General features: G+C 43.0%; 2 protein-coding genes across 2 annotated transcripts in view; both read right to left on the bottom strand.

The window, feature by feature from the left end:
• RYR3 (ryanodine receptor 3) overlaps positions 1 to 23311 on the bottom strand; it is a 566953-nt gene that overhangs the window by 11930 nt on the left and 531712 nt on the right. Inside the window, exons 85-94 of the mRNA XM_028850703.2 lie at positions 22884 to 23012; positions 18905 to 19009; positions 16997 to 17078; positions 15025 to 16352; positions 13099 to 13157; positions 11922 to 12093; positions 10389 to 10475; positions 8905 to 9105; positions 4917 to 5047; positions 274 to 316 (exon numbers count right to left, since the gene is read on the bottom strand). Of these exons, the coding sequence (XP_028706536.2) occupies positions 274 to 316; positions 4917 to 5047; positions 8905 to 9105; positions 10389 to 10475; positions 11922 to 12093; positions 13099 to 13157; positions 15025 to 16352; positions 16997 to 17078; positions 18905 to 19009; positions 22884 to 23012 (2337 nt within the window). The remainder of the gene's footprint in view (positions 1 to 273; positions 317 to 4916; positions 5048 to 8904; positions 9106 to 10388; positions 10476 to 11921; positions 12094 to 13098; positions 13158 to 15024; positions 16353 to 16996; positions 17079 to 18904; positions 19010 to 22883; positions 23013 to 23311) is intronic.
• Positions 6740 to 7140, bottom strand: LOC114679364 (cytochrome c oxidase subunit 7C, mitochondrial-like). Its single transcript, XM_077939077.1, has one exon. It carries the CDS (start codon positions 7051 to 7053, stop codon positions 6862 to 6864), a length of 192 nt encoding a protein of 63 aa, XP_077795203.1. The 5' UTR covers positions 7054 to 7140; the 3' UTR covers positions 6740 to 6861.

The raw sequence follows: 23311 nt of genomic DNA, 5'->3' as shown, positions 1-23311 counted from the left end.
AAAGCAATGAAGGACAATTAAATGATAACTGTAAAAAACAACATCTACTATGCAGAAAACCATGAGGATCGTGTTCACTTGTTTAAGGCAGATGAGTGTATGAATGAAGCCAAAAACCTACATATGCTCATATCCAACCCCTTCTGTGACTTACTCTTCTTGAGATATCATCATAAAAGTAGCATCACATTTACTCATGTTTGTATGTGGGGAACTTAAACATAAACCAGTTTTTTTGTGAGCACGGAGCTCACCCCCACTAACAAGGCATACCTTTCTCTTTACAAACTTGTCCCAGTAGTTATTAGGAAAAGATCTGAAAAAGAAAACGAACAAGGTTGGTTCTTCATTCTTAACATCAAGGAAAACACATCAAGAAACTTTTCAGCGTGAGTGCCTGGATCTGGGATCTTTTTGATTTGTGTCCTGCTCACCAAAGAATTCAAGATCTGATTGAAGTTCAGAGTCATCACAGGTCTACTGAGTCACATCTGGTTTCACTACTTTGTATTGGCTTCTGAAACACTCAGAAGGCCACAGGGCAGTTTCTGCCTCAGAATTATGATTTGGAGCCAAGAACTGTGATGACGGATTAGAGACAGATACATGTTTCTAAATCCTTTCCCTAATCCCAGTATAACCAGAAACAAAATGCTACAGAAAGCACAGGCATTCCATTCAATGAGTCACGACTTTATGTCAGCTTCTGGGGTAGATAATGGGGATGCGGGATGTGGGATGTGGTGGAAAGTCCCTAACTTCATGGAGTTTCCAGTCTGGGAATCACCTTTAGTTTATTTACATTGGGTTTTTTAAACTGAGGGCTTTTCCACTCTATTTTCTATTTCCACGTAATACCGCAGGGCCTGCTTTCCTCCGGAGTTGGATCCCTCTCTTTTTTGGAGGTGGTTCTGTACCATCCCCTAACATCCCCAGAGAGATGATCTTTCTTCTGTCTGTAGCTTGTACCAGCTCCACTGCAAATATTTCTTATTGTTAAAGTTAAGAAAGAACTGTCATCTTCAGGAATGTTGGCAAAAACCATTGCAACTATGTTGTTCTTATCCAGACTTACTGAATCCTTCCTGTGGGAGTTCCTTGTAAGGCTGGGTTGCAGCCTAGGAGCCTCTGGCCTTTGGTGCATGCATTCTTACCGTCGTTTTCCTTTATTTGATTCATTCTTTTTGGTTCTGGAACACAACAGTTCCCTATTCTCCAGAGACCACCTAAGTTGTTGATAAGGAAATGAAGAGCTCCCACTATTCACTGACATCTCAGAAGAATAACCCCAGCAAAAGCCGCCTCTCCCCCAACAGGGTGGCAGAATTTTTTTTTTTTTGCTTGTTTTTGGTTTGTTAAAGCAGTTTCTTTGTCTTAAACATTTAAATGCCACTTGAAAGCAAAAACAAATGCTGGTGTTACAGAGTAAACTGCTAATATTTTATCTCTGGGGGGATGAAAATAATTATTTTGACTTTCTTCCTTGTACATTGCTACTTCATATTTTATGCACTGCATTCAAATGGAAAATAAAACAAATAAAAATCAAGCCATGCTCTCTCTGCCACACTGATACCGCCTTTCTCTTAAATCATTTATACAAATGGTCTGTAACATACAACTCAGCCTGGTCGTATTTTGTTCTAAGCACAAGATTCCACAAGTGATGCTGAAGGGCCAAGGACCACAGGCTCTGGGCATGACCCCTTCATAGATACGGTCTTACCTTCATCTGAGCATTCTGCATTTCTTGTCCCCTGACTAGGTATGCAAACTCCTTGAAGGTAGAAAACAGACTTTTACTTGTTACTAGTCCTTAAAGTGTGGCATAGAGAACAGACCTTCAGAAGGAAAGCAGATAAATAAAGTAGTACATCTATACATGAATGTTCAGGGAAGAAGTACCAGATGCTCAACCCATTTAGTAATCAGGGAAATGTACAACGAGGTGCCATTATACACCTACTAGATCAGCAAAATTATTGGCCAATAAGTGCCAGCAAAGAAGTAGAGAAGTAGAAACTAATATAGTACTGTTTGGAGTATAAATTGGAACAAACATTTTGCATATCCTACTATTCGGCAAATTTCTCTCCTGGGTATATACTCTAGAGAAATTCTTCGATTTGTGTATCAGGTATAAGAATGTTCACTGTAGCACTGTTTATAAAAGCCAGAAACTTTAGAAAACAAGTTGAAATATTTACCGTCAGGAAAATAGACAAATGTGATAATATACATGATGGAAAATACTACAGCTTTGAAAATGAACAAACTATAGCTACATACATCAACATGGGTGAGTTTCCAAACAATAATGCTAAAAAAATTCAAGTGATAGTATAATGTATATAGTATAATTCCATTTATATTAAGTTCAAAATAGTCAAAAGAGTCAAAATATATTTAGGGACAAATACCTAAGTGGGAAAACTATAAAGCAGGAGAATGAATATCACTAATATCACTGATTGCTAATTATTTAAGAATTAATATTACTAACCACTAATGAACATCAAAAATGTAGATAGCTGTGGGTTGGGAAGATATGATCAGGGAGGATAATACAGGGGATTTTTAAGCTCTCAGTAATGTTCTATTTTTTAACCTTTTTGGTTTATAATTATACTGTAAAATGTACATATACATTTTATATGTTCTTATTTATGTGTGCTTAACAATATAAAAGTAAAAAATTTAAAAAGAAAGCTCCCATGACATATAGTTAACTGAAAAAAATCAAGTTACAAAACATGAACATGTACTATGATGCCATTGTGAAAAAAATTAAACACTGGTCTACCTAAAATTTTAAAAAATAGCTATTTATTTATGCATTTCCTACTCATGCACGTTTAAGCCACTCTAAGTAAAAAATATTGGCAAATACCTTTGTTGGGACATTTTAGCATACTTGTCTCATTATCTCCTTAGGATACATTTCTAGAAATTGAACTGCCTTCTTTTTTTTTTTTTGAGACGGAGTCTCTCTCTGTCGCCCAGGCTGGAGTGCAGTGCTGTGATCTCAGCTCACTGCAACCTCCACTTCCCAGGCTCAAGTGATTCTGCTTGCCTCAGACTCCCAAGTAGCTGGGATTACAGGCACCCACCACCACGCCCAGCTGTTTGTTTTGTATTTTTAGTAGAGACGGGGTTTCACTATGTTGGCCAGGCTGGTCTTGAACTCCTGACCTTGTGATCCACCCGCCTCGGCCTCCCAAAGTGCTGGGATTACAGGTGTGAACCACTGCGCCCGGCTGAAATTGAACTGCCTTCTTACTGGGACTTTTAGGCCATATCCCCTTGTATAACAAGACATAAGCATTACTGATGATTGCACAAAGCTTACCAAAGGATTTAATAGTGTCTAAGACTTCTGTAATGTAATGACAAAGCATCAGAAACAGTGCTTTTCCTTGTGTGAGAAGATTGGCAGGGGACCCGCAGGCAGGGACAGACTGACGATGTAAGGATGTGCCCGTTCACATTTTCCCCCTTCTAAGAGAAGAGCCTTCCTTTTCTGGAGAATATAAAGAAATATGCTTAGCTGGACCTTTGCAGAGCTGCTTCTCAGTTTGCCTGATCATCTTTGGATAGGACACAGTTTTCTTCCCCTGGAGTCAGGGTTGCTGTTTCTTGACATGCCTAGCTTAATTGGCACACCTGAGTTTCAACACAGTCACCTTTGTTTACATGTTTGACCCTATTTCTTTTCTTTTACCCCATTAGTTTATCTTGAAAGTTATCACTTACTTTGTGAATCAACTGTCATTGGAGCGTGACACTTGCTAATGGTGATGGCCCTTTTATGGATAGTTAGGGGAAAGGGAATGAGCAACAGCTTAATGCCTACCACGTGCCAGGCATGTGCCAAACATTTGCCACATACATTCATTGATCTTCTGCAGGATGATATTCTCATCCCTCTATTACTGACGAGGAAACTAAGGCTGAGAAGCCTTGATTACCTTGTGCAAGTTCACAGACCAATAAGCTTCAGGGCCTTGGTGTTGCCTGCCTGTCAGTCAGTGCTCTTCCTTCTTCCCACCACAGCGCCGCATGCCTACGAGAAGGCAGGCTTGCCTCCACAGGTCTTCACATCCCTACCAGACAGCTCTATTTACCTGCCCATGTAAGTGCCTCTCAATCTTATGTTAAAAGGAGGTCTCTTACCAAGCAGGCTATTTGGTTAAGAAGACTTCAGGCCGGGCGCGGTGGCTCACGCCTGTAATCCCAGCACTTTGGGAGGCCGAGGCGGGTGGATCACCAGGTTAGGAGATCGAGACCATCCTGGCTAACACGGTGAAACCCCGTCTCTACTGAAAATACAAAAAAATTAGCCAGGCGTGGTGGCGGGCGCCTGTGGTCCCAGCTACTCGGGAGGCTGAGGCAGGCGAATGGCGTGAACCCGGGAGGCGGAGCTTACAGTGAGCTGAGATCGCGCCACTGCACTCCAGCCTGGGTGACAGAGGGAGACTCCGTCTCAAGGAAAAAAAAAAAAAAAAAGAAGACGACTTAAGAGATGGCACAGTTATAGCAGTGCTGTGCCATGGAAGGCTATGGAAAAGCTGAAGCTGATCAACTGGATCTCTAGACTCCTTGGCCACTTAAGCCCTGGAAACACTGTGTGACTCGAACATGGAAAACTAGTTTAAGCAATATTGTACTGGACTGTCTGGTCTAAATCAAATACACGCAGTACCTTCCGATAACATCTTCTGTCCCTGTTAAACTAACAGAAGTCTATACAAGTATTTGATGGGCAGCAAGTGGCTTTCCTGAAGAGGCGAGGGAGAAAAGTCCCAGAAACCAGAAGACAGTCTGTATTAACCAGTTTTAAGGCCAGGAGGAAAGAGTTACTCTATTTACAGTAGAGACTCCATCTCCTTTTTAGGTTGAGGTAGAGGGACACTCACGGTGTGTTGATCACCAAGCGGTCCCACTGCCCCTTGATGTCATCTTCAGATGGCTGTTCGGTGATATATAGGCCATCAAACTCCAGCTTCCTGGCGATTTCTTTTTCCCTTTTGAATACCACCAAAGGCACCTACGAGTGGGAAGACAATGGTTACTCAGAGCAGGCTTTGTGATTAAAGCACGTGCTCCCAGGTCTTTGTCACAAATTAACCTTCCAACTTCAGAGCAGCAATCTCCTTATAGTGGAATTATTAGGGTGCCTAGTTGTGGGATCAAAGCCCAATGAATCTCTTTGGCTAAATACCCCTACCTCTTTAAACCTGATCTAATTTGGGTCGCTCTTTAAGTTTTCAGTTAGACAGCTAATATTCATACAAACTAGACTCCCTGACCGATGCTAGTGTGCAGGCCATGCCCGGGCTGAATGAGTTAGGACTCCTAAGACTCCTCGGCTGGAGGTGAACCAAGATTTAGAAAGGACAATAAACCATTCTACGGGATGGATGCCACAGGAATAGGATGAAATGTTCCAACTCCCTTCAATGTACAGGGCCATATTTATCTCATGGCTTGGAAGGTGAGTTCATGAAACATGGTTTCATAGTTAGAATGAGAGGATTCAGTCTTTCTGTATTCAAGTTTTCTTCCTGAGATTCTGTCCACAAAGAGCTCCTTCCAGGTAGTGGCATACTTGTTTCCTACTATCACTGTCCATTCTTTTATAATCGGAACTTTTGTTTTAGACTAGATACAGTGGTATGGCTATAAGGACCTACTGCCAAAGGGGAACCCAGAAAGGGATTGGAAAATAATCCACTTGCCCCAGCCATCACTAAGTGCACACACACTCCAAGCATGGGACAGTTAATGAGGCCAGAGGATATTGCTGAAATCCTAGGAAATGAGAAGTCACAATTGACACAGCTCCTCCAGCCAGAGAAGCTTAATTCAGACAGAGCTAGGGCGTCTCATCTCGTCATCTCAGCTGAGATGCCACTGGCTACTTGGCGACATCCTTGAAACCTTCATCTCCAAACCCATGATATGCATGTACCCCACATCGCTTTTGTCCAAAAGAACAAAATTCAGATAGTGATTTGTAAAGAGTTACCTCTTGCCCTGTTTTTCTTTAAAACAATGAAATAACACTGATAAACTGAAAAACTCACAATAGGAAGGTGGCCAAGGCTAGCAGCCACTGCACACTGTGAGGACCTGATGATGACTGTTAGTGCACAGATGATGTGGGAGGTGAGGCAAAGCTCAGCGACCGACTAAGGCCTGCTGTGCTCTGAGTGACTCTGAAGAACAGCAGCAATATCAAGTTGCAGAGGGGTGCTCATCTCTGGGATTCCAAACATTCCCCTTCAATCTTCTAGAAGTTTGTATACTCTCGTCAACAAAACTTCCACATTCTTTACTTGCTAAATACTGTTTCTTTTTTGTTTTCTCCAGGTCACAGTATAATCTGTACTCCATCTAATAAGCTGAACTCTAGGATCACGAACTAAGGAGCAGCAGCGAACGTGCTTGAGGGTTTACTACGTGTTCTGAGTACATTTACACATACTACTACATTTAATGCCCCCAGCAACTTTAGCAACAATACTCATTTTTTTAAAGATTGATTTGTATTTCCCTTTTATTATATAAATTACCAATAAAATCCTGACCTGGGAATCAAAAATTTAATATAACCTCAGTTTAACACCATTAAATAAGCGAACTCACAGAGTAATACTGGAATGTTACCCAAATAATAAAGTAGGCAAATGGCCAATTATTACATTCCCTATTTCAAAAAAGAGGCATTAAGCATTCACGTCACAAGTTTATTGACAAACATATCTAGTATGCCATATGAGTTAGAGTTTGATCCATTTCCAGAGGCTGCATCTCTTAAAATGCTCTTCATATCTGTTAAATGGATGAACTGAAACATCCTTATGTTTTAAGCAGTTGGTGTCTTACTAGAAGGAAGGGTGTAGCAAATACAGATCCAAAGTACAAACACATCTTAGCTAGTAACGTCCACTTGTTTTCCACTGAAAATGGCAAATTCTTCCCAGGGCCCTCCTCAGAGTGGCTCCTACAGACCACAGAGGTTGTGAACCTCCGGATACTCTCACTCAACATAGCGCTGCTGGAAGCTCTGCGAAAGGCGCAGACCGAGGACGGATGAAATGGCGGCAACTCACCAAGACCTTGTTTTCACGACCTTGTTCCCCCGTGCTCAAGGATCAAAAGGAAAGATGGAAAAATAACAATACTCAGTTTTATGGATGAGAAGATAGAGGACTGGGAGTTTAAGTGGCAGAGTTGTGAGTTCAACCCAGGCAGCCTGGCTCCAGAATTTGCACTTTCATAGTTGCAATGGAGTCCTTAGTGTGGCCCAGGGCACAAGGTCTCTTCAGCATGGTAGCTGGACTTCCTACATGACACTACAGTTCACTGGGGGAAGAAAGGACCACAATATAGGAAAATATTTCCTGGACTCTTCCCAGGAAGAAGATGGCTTGCTGTACTTAAGGAGATTTCCTACTCAAGAGAAGGAAGAAACACATGTAATGAGAAAAGCAGTGAGAAAAACAAAATTATGATGTAGCAGAACTAGAACTGGACTTGGGACACCAAAAATTGAATGACTGGAGATTGACATAACTGTAGTGGTTCTGAATATGGCCCCAAGGAACCATGCCTCCTGGAATTCATGCCTTTGTGTAGCACCTCTCCCCTCTACCATGCAGCAGTGAATCTGGGATGGCCACATGACTTGCCTTAAACCACAGAATGCAATGGAAATGACACTGTGCCAGTTCTGGGCCTAAGACTCAGGAAGGCTTAGCAGCTTCCACCTCCATGCTCTTTTTGGAAACCCAAGCCATCATGCAAGAAGTCTAGCTACCCTACTGGACAGAGCATGTGGAAAGGCCACATGGAGAAGGAGATGCTCTGAATCTACACGGAGAGAGAGAGGGAGCGAGAAAGAGGCCCAGCTACCCCAGCTGAGCCCATCCTTCCAGTTGTCCCCCCATGGAGCTGCCAGGCATGGGAATGTGCCATCTTGGCCATTCCAGCCCAGCTGAGCTCACAAATGGCTGCAAATGTAGCCCCTTTACATACAGCAGAGGAACTGCCCAAATGTGCCAGTCATCTCACAGAATCAGAGAGGTAAACAGTTGTCATTTTAGACCACTAAGTTTTAGAGTGGTTTGTTATGCAGCAACAGATAACTGAAAACTAACATATCAGTAAGCTTTCTTCTGAGATCTTGGTTACCGCCTAATGAAAAGGTATTTTTATAAAAATTTTGACATCAATTCAAAGATCAGAAGACTCTCTCATAACTAGCTCTCATGTGACTTAGCCTGATGACTCTAGTTCTATGAAATTCAATAAGAGGTACCTGAAATGGGACTCCTAGCGCAAGGCTTCTTGAACTTGAAAGTGCGTACAAATTGCCCAGTGATCATGCTAAGTGGTAGATTCTGAGTTAAAAGACTTGGGGGCTGGGCGCAGTGGCTCACGCCTGTAATCCTAGCACTTTGGGAGGCCGAGGCAGGTGGATTACCTGAGGTCAGGAGTTCAGGACCAGCCTGGCCAACATGGTAAAACCCTGTCTCTACTAAAAAATACAAAAATTAGCTGGGCGTGGTGGCAGACACCTGTAATCCCAGCTACTTGGGAGGCTGACACAGGAGAATTGCTTGAACCTGGGAGGCGGAGGTTGCAGTGAGCCGAGATGTTGTCACTGCACTCCAGCCTGGGAGACAAGAGCGAAACTCCATCTCAAAAAGAAAAGACCTGGGATGAGGCCTGAGACTCTGCAGGTCTAGGCAGCTCCCAGGTGATGCGCTGCTGCTGCTCCACGGAACTTACAAAGACCCTTACAAATAGCAAAGTCTTCGAGCAAAGGGCTGGCTGGGCTCAGAAAGGACACTTCTTCCTCAAGGAGTCAGATTAGATCCAGAGTGGCCAACAGCTCACCTTCAGGCAGTAGTAGCCCACCACACAGACTAGAGAGATGATGGTGTGGATGATGGCCAGGGCCCGCAGCGTTGGTGCCATATACCCAGTGCTCTCCTGAAGGACAAAGAACACCATCGCTTCTTCCTCTTCCTCGTCATTAAATGAATTCCATAGGTTTGCAACATCCTCTGTCTCTTCTTCTAAAGGTTCTTCAGTGACCTGGCCCAAAACACACACTTACTTATTAAACATCAAAAGAACCTCAGCCACTGGGCACTCCTCAAATATTTTATATGGTTAGCATATGCTGTACAAATAGTAGTGACTCAACATTACTCGCTGAATGAATGAGGTTTTTAGGTAACTTATGACTAGGAATCACCCAGTATCTCTAATAATTGCAAACAAACTTTTAAAAAGGAGACAAAAACCTATCTCTTGAAAAGAAAGCAAAAAAATTAAAATTAGGAAACTTACTACATATGCTTATAATCCTTGTGCCACAGAAGGAAATACTCTGATCATGCTGTGGCCTGAGGGGAGGCTGAGACACACACACAAGCACGAAGCATGTCTGTGCCCGCTCCCCCACCCACCACTGCCACCCAGCCAGAGACTCAGTATTTTCCATTCTTTCTGAGATGCCATTTACATTCATGGCTTCAGCTGCTATTCTTACACATATGACTCTCAAATCTACATCTTTGAGGCTTTGTCCTGTAGCTCCAACTGCTTGCTGGCTTTGTCTCCTTGGCTGTCTGTCTGAAGTCACCTCAACCTCACCGTGTTTAAAACCAAGCTTTGCCTCTCTTGGCTATAGACTTCCATTTTTCTTTTATGGGCAACAGAAGGTCATTAGTTTGTCGAGTGGAAAGTTGAGGTGGATAAAACAATGTTTCATACAAATTAGATTGGTGGTTTTAAGTAGAAAGGGAGATAGGCAAGAGATAGAAAAGCCAGTTAAAGACTATGTTGAGAATTCAGGACCCTTCATTAATTCATTGCACTAACAATTATTACATGCCTACAGCATGCAAGACCCACTTGCCAATGTTCAAAACCTTCATTTAACTCTTTTTCCAAATCCTGTGAATTTTTCCTTTATAACGCTTCTAACAAATAGGCTAGCTATAATGCCTCTTGGTTACCTTATTCCTTGAAGAAAGAATAAATTGTGTTTATTATTCATTTTGAAATACCTTGTGGTTCCTAATATAGGGTCTAGCTCATGGTAGATGCTCAGCAAGTATTTGAAGACTAAATTCAAGTAACAACTAAAATAAGCATGAACGATTGAAATAGTCCCCTAACTGGCTCCCTTGTCAGTGGTCTCTCCACTGCTAGAAACTGTATTCCTTTTAGAAGCCAATGTCTTAGAAATTTGCTACCTGTTAGAATGTTTGCTACAATTAAGAACACAAGTTCTGTCATGATTCTTTTTCTACACATAGTATACTTAGTATACAGCATATTTAGCAAATAACCCCTGAATGAAGTGTCACCTTATAAAAAAGCAGGATGAAGTTGATAGCGAAGGCTACAAACAGAGCAAGGAACCTCAGGTTGTAGAAATTCCTGGCCAGGTAATGCTGCAAAGAAAAGGACAGGCAGAGGTAGAAGAGCTTTGGAAGGAAAAGAGAACTTCCTGCTTTTACACAGAAGGTCAATTCTGGTTAGAAGTTCACACATGACTCGTCCTTCTCTTGGATGACCACTCTTCTAAGGCAACCCTGGCATTCTTTTTTTTTTTTTTTTTTGAGATGGAGTCTCCCTCTGTCCCCCAGGCTGGAGTGCAGTGGCACAATCTCGGCTCACTGCAAGCTCTGCCTCCCGGGTTCACACCATTCTCCTGCCTCAGCCTCCCAAGTAGCTGGGACTACAGGCACCCACCAACACACTCGGCTAATTTTTTTGTATTTTTACTAGAGACAGGGTTTCACCATGTTAGCCAGGATGGTCTCGATCTCCTGACCTCATGAACCACCCATCTTGGCCTCCCAAAGTGCTGGGATTACAGGCATGAGCCACTGCACCGGGCCAACCTTGGCATTCTTAACACAGCCATGGCATGACTGTGTCATGTCATGAACATGGAACCAAAATGTTGATTTAAAAAAAAATTGCTTTAGAATTGCTATAAAGAATCCTGCTCTGGCTTATTGCTCAGGGAGCCAAAGGCCTAAACACGCCACCAGCAGAGGACTCGAGCCTTGCCTTGAAGTGCTGTGTGTATGCGTATTCGCAGCAAGCAGTCTGTTAGGAAATTATAAGTAATCTAGGCTCGCAGAAGACCCTGGCAACTCCCAGCCTGGATGTAGCCATTCTGTGGCCTCAGGCAGCAATGTGTCCTCATTCCTTTCCGAGTTAACAGTTCCAGGAGCCTCGTCTCCTCCCTTGTTGGAAGCAACATTCCCATTCTCGCTGCCCTGTTCCCCAGAAAAATCAGCATCCACAGACTGGAGCGGAAGCTGCCTGGGTAAAGTTCCCAATGTCTCTGTGGGGAGCCCTCACCAATGGTGCTAGGGAAGGTGTGGTCCTGGCCTTCAGCCACTATACCTCAGGAGGCAATGGATCAGAGAAAGAATATTACAAGCTGTTCTAAGGTTTGATTGCCTATAGAACAGTCAAGGTTTGGAGGACTAGTGTGGGAAGCTAACATAACAGGAACATTCCTTCTGATTCCCACATGATCAAACCACTTCTGAGCTTTTGGACCAGGATCAGCTAAGTCCCCACATAATAGACATAAAGGACTAGGTAGAAAGAGGCGTTCCTGCTCTCCTGGTAAGGAAACAGGTGACAGAGGACACCGTGCTGATAGCAGAGCTGTTGGAGGACTGTGGTTCTTTCCAGGCTCTCCCCCTTTTCCTCCAACAGAAAAGGAACAGGTAGAGACATGGGAAGAAGAAAGTGTAGGAATGAGAAAGGGAAGGAAGTGTCACTGACCAAACAGCGAAACAAATCAGCGACACCTCTCTGCCATCTGCCTGGGCCAATGCCTGTACCATGGACAGGGCCAAGGCTGGAGCACTTACCAGTAACTTGGTCTGATAGATGTCCAGCCCTTTAAAGAAATTGGCTGTGAAAGCTTCCGGCTTCTCAGCCTTCTGACCACAACGCCGCTTCTTCTTTTTTGTGACTTCTGTCCACAGGTACTCGGCTTGCTCCTCTTCTTTGTCTTTGTCTTCCTTCTCTCCATCTTCCACGCTGCAGATATGGGAAACCCAGTCAGCAGGCAGAAGGGAGGGCGGTCTGGCCCCAAAAGGGAGACGAGATTAAAGAGAAATCTGGGTTGAGGGGGCAGGAGGTAGAATCATTCCTTGAGGGTGGAAACTTCAGGTCTCTATCAACCCACAGTGGCTGGACATTAAATTTATATTTCATGAGTGGCGACCACTTGGATGAACCATGATCTTGGTGTACATCAGCTATATACAAGTTTGTACTCTTCTTCTGAAATTAGACTTAACAAATTTTTTCCCCTTCTGAAGTTACCCTTTATTTTCTAAGCAATAGTACCTACTCTTCTAAGCTTCTGGCAAGATTGAACAAGATATTGTATAAAAGACCTGAGCACAGGCCTGACAAATAATAGGTATTTAATAAATATTAGATATCATTGTCATCAATATATGCAGTTGCAAAGTCATCTGGCCAGAGAGTGAAACTCTGATCTGCCAGTGGGATTATAAACTTAGCAAGATGAATGTAATGTATTTATTATATAGCTAGGGTAAAAGAAAATATACCCAGGGCTTGCAGAATAATTGCTTGCATTGATAGAAATCAAGTTTTCTATTCACTATAGCAACAGAATATCAGATGCTATCAATAACTCTCCTTATTTTCTTTTTTCCTTTTTTTTTTGTTTTTGTTTTTGAGACAGGGTCTTGCTCTGTTGCCCAGCTTGGAGTGCAGTGATGTGATCTTGGTTCACTGCAGCCTCGACCTCTTGGGCTCAAGCAATCCTCCCACCTCAGCCTCCCAAGTAGCTGGGACTACAGGTGCACATCACCATGCCCAGCAATTTTTGTATTTTTTGTAGAGATGGGGTCTCATTATGATGCCTAAGCTGGTCTCAAAGTCCTGGGTTCAAGTGATCCTCCAGCCTCAGTCTCTCAAAGTGCTGGGATTACAGGTGTAAGCCACTCTGCCTGGTCTAAGAACTATCTACCATAGCAGTTAGAGTAGTTGATGCTACCAAGAACTTACTCTGCCTTCTCGGATTCTACTTTTCCTTCTGCTTCATTTGCTGCTTTCATCTCTGCTGCCTAGACAAAAACAACAATCAGTCAAGCTTTCCTCAAAGAAGCGAGGTCATGATGATGAGACATTTTCTTGGCCATTTGCTTCTTGGTCACAAATTTCAACAGCTTTTCCTTTTCATGTTTCTGCTTCTCTCAGGATCACCGAACATAAGTGTCCTGCTATATATATCAAGTGACTCTGAAGAGATGCCAAGACAAAGATTTGAAACTGGAAAACTCAACCTCCCTTCTCTTACTTACTCAATTCGAAGAGGAAACTTGTGTTAGGACATTGTGAGAGCCTCATGACAGTGGTTCTACTGATCCATGGGGTCAGAAAGAGATGGGACACAGATCAAACCAAGTTTGATCAGCCTGCCTCCATCTGACAGGCTGCTTCTTGCCTTGTCTTTAATCCTCTTGCCAGTATCCCAATCCCCTGGCTGAGGACCGCTGCAGTTGGAGTAAAATTCAAGCTCCTCAACACAGCCTGTAAGTCTTGCATGATCCTGGTGTTTCTCTTCATCCCCTTTTTGTACCATTTGACTCGTGTCCCACACCCAAACACGCAGACCTCCTGGAACATTCCCGATCCTTCCAGGCGTACTTCCAGAGGATACTTAACCATATCCTCTGCCTGGAGTATGCCTGCCCCAGCTTTTCATGTGCCTGCTGCCTGTCAGGACTTGACTCAGATGACACCTTTTCCGACACCTCCTCTACCTGTTTCTGATGGGCCTATATTAGCTGTGTAACTCATTGCATGTTCACGTGTTCTAACACGCAGCACAAATAATAATTATCTTATTTGTTGTCTTCTCCCACTAGAAGTTAAGATTCATGAAAGCAAGAATGTTGTTTCTGCTTTAAACCTATGTATTCCCCTATCCTAGAACACACGCTGGCACACAGCAGTCCTGGAATGGGACCCTGTTATGTATCAAACTGTGTTCTAGGTTTATGGGGCTACATCAGGGAGCAAAACAGAATAATATTGTAGGAATGCTGATTCTGATGTTTTCTTCCCTGAATCTTCAAACCAGCATTCTCTCCTACAGAGAACTATAGTACCTGACATTTCTCCTTTCTAGCATTCTTTATACTTGTCTTGACTTTTCCAATGCCTTTATTCACCACTAAACTGTAGGGACAGTGTGTTTCTTATTGACCACTATATTCCCAGAGCCTAAAACAGTGACAAATGCACATTAACTTTTCAGTAAATAAGAATGGAATGAATGAGTGAATGAATGTTTTTGGGCTTGGATCTTTTCACATTTCTCTACTCTCTCTGATGCTAGAGTGACACTGTGAATGGGATACTACAATATCCGGAACCTTCCATGGTCAAGGGGCTCTGAATTCCTGCTATCTTGTTCACTTAATCTTGTTGACTGACATGACGTACTAACTGAATAGTGAGTGTATTGCAAGGATAAAAATGTCCCAAGCATGATCAAACTCATTGAGAGGCCAAATCATAAGAGATCATTTGACCTTTTATGACACTGAGAAAGCACGGTCTCAAAAGGAAGGTCTCCTTTTATGTTATTCTTCATTTTCTATGCTTTCAGTTCACTGAGTGCATCTGCACAGCATGAGAACTAGCCTTCTAATAAAAGTCTGAGGCAAAGTGTTACAGGCCATCACGTTTGAATTCTACAATGTAAACTAGAAGACCAACCAATGATTAGACATTGAGATAACCATCTAAGTCTTGATTTCTGCAGACATGTCAGAGGTGGAATTATAAGATCAGCATAATCACACCACAACCACTGTCTAATACAGTGTTGGCTCCTGGGGAAATGGTGTCAGTACTGATGACAAGATATGGTGACAAGTCTTATGCTAGGCATAAAGGAAGATGAAAGAAACAGATGACACTTACCTGAGCTTTCCTCTTCTTCTGTACAGTACTCTCTAACGTAGGGGGTTCATCCTTGCCAATAATTTCTGAGAGGTCACCCAAACCCACTTCAGGCCCATGCTTTAAGCTGCCCTCTTTCTTTGGGTGGAGTCCAAAGAGGTCTGACATGATATCTGTATCTCCCTTCTCCCCCTTTATGAAGTGTACTAGTTCAGTGGTGATACCTGGCTCCATCACCTCTGCCCTCTCAGCCTCCATAGTGTCATCATGGATACCAAATTGGGTTGGGTCAGGCATGTCACCCAGGATCTTGGTCACTCTGATGTTCTTTGCCCCTTCTACCAGGCCCCCTCCGAACACTGTGCTCCAGAGGATCTGAAAGATTCCTCCCAGGATGGTGAAGAGCATCTGGAACAGCCCCAGGAACAGCATCCAGAAAAAGGAGCAGAGCACCTTCACCAGCTCCTTCGCAGTCATCTTTTTCACGTTCCTGTACTGCTTCCTGAGGTTCTTCAGGGTTGCTCTCTTCAGAAAGTCGGCGACGTTCCTCTTCACAGAGGCACAGGCCATTGCAAATGCAGAGGCCGGCTCGAAAGACCCGTCTTCCTCCTCTTCACCCGCAATTTCTAACACGTAAGAAGAATCTTCACCTTCTTCCTCCTCTTCTGGCCTGTCCGCTGAATCGGATTCAGAGATCTGAGATGCTAACTGCATTTCAAAGATGGTGTCCTCACAGAAGTTCACAAACAGCTCCATCTTTTCCTGCTCCCCACCTTCGTTGACAACATCAAAAATGAACTGTCGCTTAGATTCCTTCACCTGGGGCTTCTCCCACTGAGTGCGACTGGACTCACTGATTTCAAAATAAACACGCTCAATTTTCTTGGCCCCACCCATGATCTCGATGCGTCCTAGGTAGGGTTCGAAGTAATTTAGCACACTTTCTGCTGGGTCCAACAGACACTTCAGCCGGGAATCGTTTGGCATGTGTTCAGAAAGATTTGTCAATAACACAGCCACATTAAACCCTATGTCCTTGGCCGGCTCATGGAACCGGTCTACAAAATCAATGTAATTAAACATGTCATTCTCATCAGCTTCTGCACACGAAAGGAGAAAGTCAATCTCTGACTGCGTGTACTGTTTTTGCCCTTCCATGGCCTTCTGGAATTCTCTTTTGGAGATAATTCCTTTACCATCTGGGTCGTATTCTTTGAAGGTGTCTGAGCTGGTTAAGTCTTTAAGTTTCAAGAACATGTCAAAGAATTTCAAGATCATTTCTACATTGGTAGATGATTCTACCAGTGTGTCAACCATCTGCTTGCCAATGGTGCCATTTACCACATTCCCTGTGAGGCAGGTTCAAAAAGACATACAAATATGTAAATAAACCCAAGCCATCATGTAAATTGTCAGGTAGCTAGTTTTAGAAGACTTTTGTGCCCAATTAGTCAGCTCTTCTCTGACCGTGATGATGTAGGAGGGAGCAGCAAGCCATAAAGACTACACCACTAGGAGCCAAGGGGGAAAGAAACAAAGGGAAGAAGGAGGTGGCCACACCACTGCCTTTAACATGGCTTGGGGCCTGGGAAGTGGTTTCATTATCAGATTATCGGGGACACATAGGGATACATGGTGTCCCTCTGATCCCCTTAGACCTAGGAGGGTGCCCAACTAGATGGCTGGCATACACACTGGCAGCCAGATGTGTTGAAAAGCAATGGGGAGAGGGAGAGGATAGGGAAGAGCAAAGCTTGGAGGTTTTCCCCAGTTCATTCTGGCTTTCCTACTGATAGAAAATCAATTGATTTCAGGCTTCGTCCATCAGACCAGGTGCCCCTCATTTTATTTTTTTGTTTCTGAAAATTTGGCTTTCTGACCAATGTCATATGGCATCAGTGACCTGCCAGAAGGATAATCTGCATGATCAGTAAGGTTAGTGCTCAGACCAATTACAGTTGTGTGAAGGCCTAGTTATACCAAACAGCCCAACCTTCCAGGAGGGACAGAAGCATCACCACCATGTCCTGAAGGAGATCCAAGAGTTCCTTCAGCAGCTCGATCTGACTGGAATCCTAGAACAGAAACAGGAGATACCCCTGAGCTATCTGATCCCTCGGTAAAGTACAGGGCAGTGAGCAAGAAGAGCCTGCTCTGGAAAGGTTAGGTGCAGGCTGCATCAGTGTCAGGAAAGAGCGTCCTTCTCATTCTCAATGAGGATGCCTTATCGTCCACTGTTTGCAGCACCGGGAGACTCACTGTAGCAGGACTCATCCAACAAAGCTCCTTTACATTTTTCCTTTCATTAGTACAGTGTGGCAGATACACCAAGTGTTGTCCAAAACTACTGAACAACCCAACGCACCAAAGAGCCTTCAGGTATCTCTGGTAGCTTATGCTGTCATTTTCTACACTGGAGAATTACCAGTGAGCTTTATGGGAATACTGGACATCTATCTGGTAAAGATGTCAAGGTTATAATCACCAAGTGGGTTCTCCTTTCTTTCTGGATTAATTTAGAGTCTCCTAATTCTAGGTGGTGGTGATCTGGGTGCCACTTGTCCCTTTAATGCAATAAAATGGAGGCTATTCCTCTGGATGGTTTTGATACTAGTCTGTTTGGTTTTAATTTCAGCAATGCAGGAAGAGCGTTGCTAAGCTAACTCCATGCTTTTATACCCTATGTCACAATAGAAAACAATTCTTGGAAGATCTGAGGTGGGCAAACTGGAGATTCAATTAAAAATGTATTCTGAGTCACATACCTTTTACAGACCCCCCTCAAAAAAAAAAAATAAAAAATAAAAAAAATAAAAAGAAAAGAAAAGAAAAAAGGAAAAAAATAAAAACCCCAAAACCAAAAACCCAACCGTAACTCTTTGCCTAGCCCTTCAACTTTCAAAGGAATCTTCATCACCTATGGTGTGTACCACAGCTACTTACAAAATATCACAGAAGTGTAGGATATCAGAGCTGGGAAGAAACCTCAGAGATCACTTATTCTAACTTTGAATATTTTAGAGATGATGAAACCAAAACCAGAGAGGGAAAGTGGCTTTCCAAAAGTCACTGGTGAGGAGGTGGCAGGGCCAGGGCTCTCGCCTTGAGACTGCACCACACCGCCCAGCTGACATAGGAATGGACATCTTACTGTCAAATTGGCAGCCCTCCCAGGAACTCTCTCCTCCCATAAGGCCAGAGTCAAAAGGGGAAAAAGGAAAGGTTAAATAGCACATTCCAGAAGAGAGGAGGCAGATGTGACAGCCTTGAAAATTTCAGATACACATGATTTAAAAGTTAAAGCTGCAAATGTTACTCTAATCAGCCTCAAATACCTCCTGAAGGCCTCCCTCAGGTGTTGCCATGGAGAGAGGCAATAAACTGCTACATATGCTACATTTATTTGTTCATAATAAATGCTCTGAGCGGTTCTGATTCATCTTGCCAGAGAGATGGGGAGTGAGAAGGAGAGGCAGAGACAGGGAGGGAGGGAGGAAGGAAGCAGGGGTGAGAGAGAAGAGGGATGTGGATTACAGAGACATGCAACATGGGACAGATGGACGCATGGGGCTGGTAGGGAGTGTTCATAAGTTGACAAAACAGTGACAAGGAAGCAGAAAGGATTAGCACCATAGAAAGCAAATGTTGAGGCAATCATAAAAAGGGTAGGTTGGTGAGATACAAAGAAGGAAGCTGCGTTCATGCAAAAGCCTGTCTGGGACCCCCGGGAGGCATCCGTTTCTGTCTCCCATTTTGGCCTTCAGTTGAAAAAACTGAGACCTAATATGCATGACTTGTCCAGCCTTTGATCAAACAGCCACATCACAATGGGAACACCAAGGAGTGAGGACCGACTTAGCATTTCACAACAATGACACGTGCAGGGAATGGGCCACAGTACCTGAGACAGTTTCATCTGCATATTAGCAAAGACATGGAGGAAGCCAACCACGGCGTCCCACAGCCTGCTGTGAGCCAGGCTCTGCTGATTACCAATGCAAGGGCCCTGTGGAGAAGAGGACATTCTTATGTCACTTCCACATCACAAGTTGCGCTGAAACCCACCTAGCAAGGGCATCTGATACCTACTTATACGAGCAGACGGACTTTCCAAAAGTCAAGTATTTCACAGCTCGGTATTTTCCCAAGATATTACTTTTTTCTTTTCCTGATTATAGGATACCATATCTAGGAAAAACCACCAGGGATTTCACAGTCCAGCGATTTTCAGAGACTTTCTTTTAGCCTCAGAATGAGTTCTTAAAATGAGAGCTTACACTGGAGAACAGTATTTAAAACAGGGAAATGCTGTGGTTGACACAGGGCTGAAGGGCACACTCCCCACCCTCACCTTGGCCTCAGAGGCCTTTGGAGGAACTCAAGGGTGCTGTGAAGCACAGTGTGAAAACCAGGCCCTCATCTGCCTATTGTTTCCAGGCAAAGTTACACATGCTGATAATCACACAGCTATCTAATTAAGTAAAAAAAAAAAAAAAAAATCTGTAATAATCTAAGCATTCAACCACTTCTAGGATTTTCTTATTAACCTAAACTTCAGATATAATAGCATCTCTAACAAACTTTTCTGAAAGTCAAATGTAGAGGAATAACTTAGTTTGCATTTTCCATGTTAATAATCTCACTCTGTGTGTGTGTGTGTTTAAGACAGAGTCTCTCTCTGTCACCCAGGCTGGAGTGCAGTGGCATGATCTCGACTCACTGCAACCTCTGCCCACTGGGTTCAAATGATTCTTGTGACTCAGCCTCCCAAGTAGCTGAGATTACAGGCATGTGCCACCATGCCTGGCTGATTTGTTTTGTATTTTTAATAGAGACAGGATTTTGTCATATTGGCCAGGTTGGTCTCAAACTCCTGGTCTCAAGTGATCCACCTGCCTTAGCCTCCCAAAGTGCTGGGATTACAGGCATGAGCCACAGTGCGTGGTCAATAATCTCACTATTTTTGAAGATCATTATTGAGCCAACATTTCTTATATTTTCTTTACAGTCTATTTTTTCTACCCTTTAACCAATCTCCGAATTAGTAAGAAAGTTCTAAAAGGAACACCTATATTACCCTAATTTCTAGAAAAGTCTTGGCAGGATTCCCAAGGTTGAAAAGGTGAGCAGGAGAAATACTGCCTGCATTCCCAAACCACATAACTTTGTTAAAAATCACTGTTTATGTACATTCAGTGACTGATCCCTAGAAACCATTAGATTCTTTTTGGAACAAAGCTGGTTGCTGAAAGAAACACAGTCACCAAAAATGAGCTTCTCCTTTACTTTTGGGTTCGTGTTCCATGGGAAGTTCTGAAGATGAGGATGGATTTTGCAGAGATCAAATCAGATGCTTATCAAATATATTCAATGATCTCCTTAGGTACACTGCATTTTGTGAAACTTCAGTAACTTGTTTTTATGTTTATCTCTTCATGTCCTTATAATGCTTGAGTGACAAGGATATATCTCCCCTCAAAATCCTCCCTTTCAAGTTGACAGTCTTAGTTTTGTGTTTCTTTTAATGAGCAAATATGATCTGATGGTGCCAGCTGGCTCATCACATGGATCTTTATTTGATGAGAATTTAACATTTTTCATAGAACAAGTTTTGGCTCAGTCACATTACCAGTAAAAAAAAAAGTCACTAAAAACTCTTGGACTCTTGGAATAAAAATGTTCTTTAGGAAAGAAATGAAGGTGTACGGGAAAAGGTAAAAAAACATTCTCCATTTCTTTCCTTACCTATGTCTTCTGTTTCAGCAAGATGGATATAATTGCTGACCTTATTTCTTACAAAACCATGCATAATCCTATCTCTAACTTTTCCAAATCACTGACACAGAATGTACTTCCTTATCTGCATCCATCCATAGCCTACGTGGTACTATGGAGACTTGGAGCCCTTCAGCCTTTTTTTTTTTTTTTTAGACAGAGTTTCACTCTTGTGGTCCAGGCTGGAGTGCAACGGTACCATCTCAGCTCACTGCAACCTCTGCCTCCTAGGTTCAAGTGATTCTCCTGCCTTAGCCTCTTGAGTAGCTGGGATTACAGGCACCCGCCACCATGCCCAGCTATTTTATTTTTAGTAGAGATGGGGTTTCACCATGTTGGCCAGGCTGGTCTCGAACTCCTGACCTCAGGTGATCCACCCACCTTGACCTCCCAAAGTGCTGGGATTACAGGCCCCAGTGAGCCACCACAGCTGGGCCCCTAGGCTCTTAAGGGGCTTGCTTTCCTCCGAACTCATACACACGTGGGGTTTTTTTTTTGAAGGAGTCTTGCTCTGTCACCCATGCTGGAGTGCAGTGGCACAATCTTGGCTCACTGCAAGCTCCACCTCCTGGGTTCAAGCAATTCTCCCTGCCTCAACTTCCCAAGTAGCTGGGATTACAGGCACCCACCACCACACCCAGCTAATTTTTGTATTTTTTAGTAGAGATGGGGTTTCACCATGTTGGCCAGGCTGGTCTTGAACTCCTGACCTCAGGGGATCTGCCCACCTCGGCCTCCCAAAGAGCTGGGATTACTTGCGTGAGCCACTGCGCCTGGCCACATATGTGGTTCTTAAGCACAGTATGTATGATTATTTTAAATCATGTACGATTTATTTATTTATTTATTTATTTATTTATTTATTTATTTATTGAGACTGAGTCTTGCTGTCGCCCAGGCTGGAGTGCAGCCGTGTGATCTCAGCTCACTGCAACCCTGCCTTCCGGGTTCAAGTGATTCTCCTGCCTCAGGCTCCCGAATAGCGGGGACTACACGCGCACGCCACCATGCCTAGCTAATTTTTTGTATTTTAGTAGAGACACGGTTGCACCATGTTGCCCAGGTTGGTCTCAAACTCCTGAGCTCAGACAATCCACCCGCCTCAGCCTCCCAAAGTGCTAGGATTACAGGCGTGAGCCACCGCGCCCGGCCGTATGATCATCTTATATTGAATAATTTTCCTTGTGCATATGTATTTTCTCAATTACATTGTAAGCTCTTTATGGGTAGAGGCAATATACTGTGCTTCTTTTCATGAACCACAGCACAGAGTACAAGCCGAGCGTTTTGTTGAATGAATGAATAAAAGCCCTATTCATGAGTCTCCTCATTATGGTAATCTGAAGATGAAGTATTACTTTTGCTTTAAAAAAAACTTGTATCACAGAGGGTAATGATATGCCTACTAATTTTATAGCAAATTATGCCTGAATATATCCTCTGTTCCTTTTCCAAAATAGCTAGACCACCATAGACAATGAATAGAAAATGCTACCAACAGAGAAAGACTGCTGCAAGATCTAGACATTTAACATGAAATTCCCTTGCAGATTTGACCGCCACTGCATGTAGTTTGTGTGCTTCTGAAGTTACTTCTTCCAGAGTTAGTTTCTGACAAGTCAGTAGGATCTCATGGATCCTGTTTTTAATCTCATACTATCAAGAAAACATCATTTATCCCTTCATTCCTTTATTCTATGAATCATTTCTCCACTCCACTCTCCATGCTTACTGAACAGATATATGCCAGACATTGTTCTAGATATAAAGAATTTTAAGTTGAGTAAGACATTTTCTTTCCATGAAAAATTTTTAGTTTAGGAGGGAAAGCAAAATGTAAAGTTTAGGAGGGAAAGCAAAATGTAACTAGATAAATGCAAATAAAGTGTGAACACTATAAACAGGTCTAGTTGGGGGACCCCAAACTATAGCTTCTTGTGGAATGCAGGTACTATTGCTTCCTATTTATAGAAAGTAAATATTGTCAGCATTAGGGCTGGATGGATAGTGCACTGTGTACAATCAAGTATTCTGTAGGGAATATAGAATATATGCATATCAACAATGTTCTCTTGGCTTTCAACCATGCACTCTGTGGCACGTACCTGGATGTATTCTGTAAGAGAATTGAAAATCTGCTTGGTGACTGCCAGAGCTTTGGAGAAATTGTGCTGTCCAGATTCATCAATGATGTCCTTCCCCGAATAATACCAGTAGAAATCACTGATTGATTCCTAAAAACAAATGAGTAGAGCTTAGTATTTCTCAGACTTCAGTCAGTGAAGCTAAACTCGGTGTTTGGAAAGGGTACATGAGAATCCTGCATCTCTATGACCTCTTTGCTCTGACAGGCGCCAGAAACCCTGTGAAGACGCGCAGAGATACTCGACCTCTAGAATCTTTCAAGCACAAATATCCCTCCAGAGGAAAGAACGGATAGGAGTGAGGACTGCCTTCAGCTGGAACTGGGAGACTATGAAATAGGATAATTTATTCAATGTGAAATATGTGAAGATAATGGTAATTATCCAAA

The sequence above is a fragment of the Macaca mulatta genome, chromosome 7 (assembly GCF_049350105.2).
Source record: "Macaca mulatta isolate MMU2019108-1 chromosome 7, T2T-MMU8v2.0, whole genome shotgun sequence".
NCBI lineage: Eukaryota > Metazoa > Chordata > Mammalia > Primates > Cercopithecidae > Macaca > Macaca mulatta.
Note: the sequence above shows the minus strand (reverse complement) of the source record. Positions and strands in the feature narration are given on the sequence as shown.